At 36.9% G+C, this 6,634-nt stretch overlaps 1 protein-coding gene across 1 annotated transcript; it reads right to left on the bottom strand.

Moving 5' to 3' along the window:
* Positions 1-1,577: 1,577 nt before the first annotated feature.
* Positions 1,578-6,175, bottom strand: myl2a (myosin, light chain 2a, regulatory, cardiac, slow). The gene is made up of 7 exons (XM_089010506.1): positions 6,049-6,175; positions 5,772-5,864; positions 4,636-4,711; positions 3,646-3,750; positions 3,410-3,488; positions 2,044-2,092; positions 1,578-1,972 (listed from the first exon to the last, which is right to left on the bottom strand). The coding sequence occupies exons 1-7, from the start codon at positions 6,049-6,051 to the stop codon at positions 1,868-1,870; spliced, it is 510 nt and encodes a 169-aa protein (XP_088866632.1). The 5' UTR covers positions 6,052-6,175; the 3' UTR covers positions 1,578-1,867.
* Between the last annotated feature and the right edge of the window lie 459 nt (positions 6,176-6,634).

The following is a 6,634-nucleotide window of genomic DNA, read 5'->3' as shown; positions in this document are numbered from 1 at the left end:
TATATATATATATATATATATATATATATATATATAGCAGTATACAAAAAATTCCAGCTAATGAATAAATAAATAATAGACATCTAAATAGATAAATAAATACATAGATAGATAGATAGATAGATAGATAGATAGATAGATAGATAGATAGATAGATAGATAAATAGATAGATAGATAGATAGATAGATAGATAGATAGATAGATAGAACAACTAATTAAAAAAATAAACATTAAAATAAATATTCTAAAAGCTAATGAAGCCCAACTGCATTTATAAATACAAAAACACAAAGTAAAAACGGCATTACCTCATCAGCACCAGTTTCATGGCTCTGAAACTACTTTAGAAATTCAAAAAAGAACAATGGGAAGAAAACGAAAAAAAAACCGTTGTTAAAAATTGACTTTTTTTGAGTAGGTGGTATCCCATTGTGGGATTTTGCACCAGTGCTCTGAGTATAATGTTCCCCTCCTACCATCATCACTGTACAGTACTAAAATAACAAGAGGCTTTTGTCTCGCCAAAGCCCCTCTGCGTCAAGACACACATTTTGATGTCAGCACACAAACATAGAAACAATAAGTGTATGAAGGTTTCATCTTGATCTCTGAGGAATTTATCGAACCCCACACACATTCACGACCTAACATGGTGTTAAATAGCGAGCGGAAAATACCAGTGCAGACCTGAACTTTTCCCATCAACGTGTAAGACAAGAATTTAGAAAACATTGAGAGAAAGATAGATAGAGAGAGAGAGAGAGAGAGAGAGAGAGAGAGAGAAAGCGAGAGAGATAGATAGATAGATAGATAGATAGATAGATAGATAGATAGATAGATAGATAGATAGATAGATAGATAGATAGATAGATAGATAGATAGATAGATAGGTAGGTAGGTAGGTAGGTAGGTAGATAGATAGATAGATAGATAGATAGATAGATAGATAGATAGATAGATAGATAGATAGATAGATAGATAGATAGATAGATAGATAGATAGATAGATAGATAGATAGACAAAGAGAGATTAAGAGAGAGAGAGAAAGATAGATAGATAGATAGATAGATAGATAGATAGATAGATAGATAGATAGATAGATAGATAGATAGATAGATAGATAGATAGATAGATAGATAGATAGATAGATAGATAGATAGATAGATAGATAGATAGACAAAGAGAGAGCAAGAGAGAGAGAGAAAGATAGATAGATAGATAGATAGATAGATAGATAGATAGATAGATAGATAGATAGATAGATAGATAGATAGATAGATAGATAGGTAGATAGATAGATAGATAGATAGATAGATAGATAGATAGATAGATAGATAGATAGATAGATAGATAGATAGATAGATAGATAGATAGGTAGGTAGGTAGGTAGGTAGGTAGGTAGGTAGGTAGGTAGGTAGGTAGGTAGGTAGATAGATAGATAGATAGATAGATAGATAGATAGATAGATAGATAGATAGATAGATAGATAGATAGATAGATAGATAGATAGATAGATAGATAGATAGATAGATAGATAGATAGATATTAAAAAAGTGGGCCACATTTTCCACAAGAGTCTCAAGAGACAGATTCAGAAACGATTTGTCTGAAAACTTTTATTTGACTAACAACCACCGGCTGGATGGATATTTTCATTGTAAGCAATTAAAAACAAAACGGAGTAATGTATGTGGATAATCGGAAACACACGTTAACGGTTGTTGTCGGGGGATCAGTCCGTTTCGGTGTTGAACCTTCAATCTTTTTTTTCTCGTGAGCTTGTCGTACAGAAATGCCGACAACAACATGGCCGCCGCATGAATGAATCACAGTCCATTTCTCTGCACGTGTCCCAGCGCAGAAAATTCACTCCTGGTCCTTCTCCTCGCCGTGGGTGATGATGTGCACCAGGTTCTTGTAGTCCAAGTTGCCCGCCACATCTGGAGGGAAGGCGGCGAACATCTGCTCCATCTACAGTACACAAAGAACACGTTGTCATGCCAATCCTTGACCTGGCGCAACGTCAACCGGTTGGGTTGTACCTCTTCGGGGGTGAACCTGTCGGCTTGTGTTGTTAGCATCTGCGTCACACTGTGGACAGCACAGACATGAAAAAAATGAGCTTTTTTCTTCCCTTACTGTGTACCTGATAGAGAATACACAGAATAGAAGTTATCATATTTAAAATTTCATGCTTAGAAGGCCCACAATGGAAGCACAGAAAATCTGGGGTCAATCTGAGGTGAACAGACACAACCTGTGAAACTGTCATCTTCATGTAGGAGATCTGGCCTATGACTAATTCATGACTTGGTAAACTCCTTCACAGGAACAGGTTACAAATCTATCAGTTCATGGAAAGGACAACCAATTGAAATGTTTACGTTCTGTTGGTTTATGGATGTTGGTGCTTGGTACGTACAGGGGCGTGGTATTCAAATCAAGAAGACTCTGTTTTACTAATGGATCACTGAAAGGACAACCAATTTGTAAAATCACTTCAAATGATTTCTACTGAGCATATTTTACAAAGATTCCACCGCATATAGCTTTATTTTACGGATTAAGACTCGTGCTGAATATTCCGGAAGACTTGTTTTTGAGTTGGTGACAAGTCCGTACGTGACGTCACTGAAGGAACGCCCTTGACCAAGAAATTGACACACAATTCATTTTGGGTACTTTGTTTGGTCTGAAAACTTCGTGTTGAGCCGTGTTGATGGCGAAAATAGAAGGAAAACACATAAATAACGCGATGGTGAAACCTTGTGTGTTGCACTAAGACTACTATTTGATACTAGTTGACACAAATTCCCAGCAGACAAATCAGCTCCTTTCCAACGGAGCTTGGGCGCCATCTTGTGCATTTTCTGGGACGCTACATTGCAGTCCAGACGCCTCAAAATGACACGGAAGGACTTCTTTAACCGATTGCAAACATGTATGCTTTCCTCTTCAGAACTATTTGAATCATATTCATAACTGGATGTGTAACAACAAAGCATATTCTCCAAATCTGAAGCCATATTTTTGATTCACTAGCATTGCAAGACGTCTTGGGGTGACATCAGGAAAAAGGGGGAGGGACCTTCTGAAACTGGCCACTTCCGGTTTCAATTTTTTGCAGTTTCAGCACACTTTAAGTCATTTTTATTGGTGTTTTGCATTTGACTAAAAATATCATACTGCGTGTTTTGGGTATTTTAGATGCTATAAAACGTTTTTCTGATGTCAGTTAGGAAACAAAAAAATGGTGTCGGTTGTCCTTGAAATTTACATATACACTCAATAAATAGAGGGCTGCAGACGTGGGGCATCGGTCATGATTGGCTATGTCCCCTGCCGGCAGTAAAAGACAACGGAGCACCTCTGACAATACCATACATGGACAGGTTCATCAATACTTACTAGTCCTTCCTCAGCACTCCTTTCCCCTCAGGGTCAAACACTTTGAACGCATTGAGAATGGTCTCTTCTGGATCAGCACCTTTTCACACGGACACACACACACACACACACACACACACACACACACACACACACACACACACACACACACACACACACACACACACACACACAGGTTAGGGTCAATTTGACATGAAAAAAATATTTATTTTATTTTATTTTGATGAAATCGCTACCTTTCAGTTTCTCCCCAAACATAGTAAGAAAGACGGTAAAGTTGATTGGACCCGGAGCTTCTTTGAGCATCTCATCGAGTTCTTCCTGTTTCACATTCAGTCGACCTAGAGAAGCAAACACACACACACACACACACACACACACAAACACTACAGAATAATTAATTGACTCTTGTTATTCATCATTTATTTTAGTTCATTATAATATTTGCAGATTTATGTTTGTCATCATAACAATCAGCTTCTACCGCATTACGGTGAGGTGTGTGGCATCCATTTTGGTTTTGATACAATACAATACAGTACAAAACAATACCTATTGATTTATATAGCGCTTTAATAACAGCTGAAATTGAATACAAATATATGTGCCTGTAAAGTGTTCTTGAGAGTTTTGAAAGGCACTTAGAAATTAAATGTATAATAATAATAATAATATAATAATAATATTGTAATAATAATAATAATAATAATAATGATGATGATGATATTATTATTATTATTATTATTATTATTATTATTATTATAGCAGCACGGGTGTCAAAGTCAAGGCCCGCGGGCCAAATCCGGCCCGCCACGTCACTTTTTTTCGGCCCACGAAAGCAAATCAAACTTGTTAAATTCCATGATGCTTGCTAAAATCCGAACCAAAATTTCATATTTTTGGATGTAAACCACAATAACAGTCATTATTCTTGACTTCAGATTTGAAAACTAGTTATTCATTAATTTTGTGTGTGCTCTATATGTAATATTTGGAGGGGATTAAACAGTATAATGGCTTCCCCAAATTCATAACGGACCTCGAGAGGAATCCATAACTACACTGTGGCCCGCGGCAAAAAAATTACTTTGACACCCCTGATATATAGGAAAATAAAGCAGTCACAAAGATAGTAGCTTGGATGATTACATTCAGTGTATGTGTGTGTGTGTGTGTGTGTTTCAAGCTAAAAACACCACCAAAAGGGGTAAAGTGTGTAAACGCACCCAGTGCAGCAAAAGTGTCCCTCAGGTCATTCTTATCGATGAATCCGTCTCTGTTCTGGTCCATGATGGTAAAAGCCTAAGGCACACACACGTGTACACACATTTACACACACACTCAGGAGATTGTTGTGTTGGTAGGAGGAGGGCGGACATAACAATCTCCATTGCGGTCTATGGCTGTTGAGGTCTGAATCCCAGAGGATGAGGTTTAAATTTGGCACACGGCACATGAGAAGCATTTTATGTGCAAGCTAATCGCCTATGACACCCGTCTGCATATTTGGCGGAGCGCACGCTAGCAAGGGAGTCGCTTTTAAGGCTGGGATGGACTGAAATGCCGACAGGTGTTTGTGGTCCAAACACCACATGGGTGGGCGGAGCTACGGGGTGATCAGGGTGGACTCTCTGGGCACTTCTCCTCTCGGGGAAAATTGCCATCTTTGTGACTTTGCTTTTAGTTTCTCATTTGGTTAGTAGTCTAAGATACTTTGATACTCCGCCACAATTCATTGAGATGCATTGCATTTAAAAAAAATTCTTACATTTGATCAAATTGCAAACTCGAAAAGAACTTTTGATTTTTGCAGTCAGTTAAAATCATGACAACCATACGCGGTAAACAACATGGCTGACAAGCCATTTTTATCCTTTTTTATAACATTTGATCCCACGCAGTGAATATTTGGTTAACAAGTCGACATGCTGCGCAATTTTCAACATTAATTGTAATAAGAATAATAATTATTATTATATAATCATAATAATAATTAATTATTATTATTATTATAATTATAACAATAAAAATGCATTTTATTTTAAGCGCCTTTCAAAGCTCTCCCTTGAGAGCTTTGAAAGGCACTTAAAATGCATTTTTATTCTTATAATAATAATTATAATAATAATAATTATTATTATATAATAATAATAATTATTATTATATTATTGATATAAATGATATAATGATCAATGATATAATAATAATAATAATAATTATTATTATTATATAATTATTATTATAACAATAAAAATGCATTTTATTTTAAGCGCCTTTCAAAGCTCTCAAGGACACTTTACAGTGTTAATAATAATAATCATAATAATAATTATTATTATGATTATTATTAATTTGAACTCACCTCCTTGAATTCTTGAATCTGGGCCTGCTCAAACATGGAGAACACGTTGGAATTAGCTCCCTCTCCTGTTCTCTTCTTGGGTTTTTTGGGAGGCTGTGGACCCGAAAGTAAGACGTTTATGATGATGAATATCATCACTTGGGTGAAAGGAAGGATGCTTGAGCATCCACACTCCGCAAAAAAAATAAAATGCGCGGTTCAATTTAAGAAGGAAATCTAAAAATCTACGCACTTGAATGCAGCATCTGTTGTCTGTGAGGCATACAGGGTGACTTACCATGGTTGAGCAGCTGGGAAGTGAGAGCAACAATGATGCCAGTGAACAATGAAGAGAAGGTGGGTGGGCTTTTTGTAGCCTACCCAACTGTCATCTCCACTGGATGATATTTATAAACGATGTCCACTTTAGGAAGTAACAGGTAAACGATGCTCGCATGCGCTTTTGTCAACCGACCTACTATTTCACGCGCGCGCGCAAACGCCCGCGTCGTCGCTAGATTCGCTTTTGTCACTAGCAGAGAGTTGAATAACATGATTAGAATATCCAAAGCAGATCCAAGTTTAAATAAAGTTTCTGGTATACGATGCAATCTGTGACAATTACGTTCAAATAATTTTCGGGATGATGTTTATGAATTTCTAACTAGCACTGTTTTTCATTGGGAGGAATGTCGGTGCCATTTCAGTGTCATTGTTGGACAGCTTGAGGGCAAGGGTCTCAAACTCAATTGACCCGGGGGCCGCTGGAGGCAGAGTCTGGGTGAGACTGGGCCGCATCATGATTTCCACAAGAAAAGCACATTCCAATGTTCTCAAAATCTTTATTTTTAACATACAAAAAAAGAATTAAATGAATAACTGGA

The sequence above is a fragment of the Hippocampus bargibanti genome, linkage group LG12, assembly GCF_051943395.1.
Source record: "Hippocampus bargibanti isolate YZ-2025 linkage group LG12, ASM5194339v1, whole genome shotgun sequence".
NCBI classification, from domain to species: domain Eukaryota; kingdom Metazoa; phylum Chordata; class Actinopteri; order Syngnathiformes; family Syngnathidae; genus Hippocampus; species Hippocampus bargibanti.
Note: the sequence above shows the minus strand (reverse complement) of the source record. Positions and strands in the feature narration are given on the sequence as shown.

Bases quoted from the DNA above. Each gene is read 5' to 3' on its own strand.
- myl2a (XM_089010506.1), bottom strand. The intron at 4,712-5,771 runs GTGAGTTCAAAT...TGTGTGCCTTAG, and splicing joins AGATTCAAGAATTCAAGGAG to GCTTTTACCATCATGGACCA. The intron at 3,489-3,645 runs GTAGCGATTTCA...CCGTGTGAAAAG, and splicing joins GTTTGGGGAGAAACTGAAAG to GTGCTGATCCAGAAGAGACC.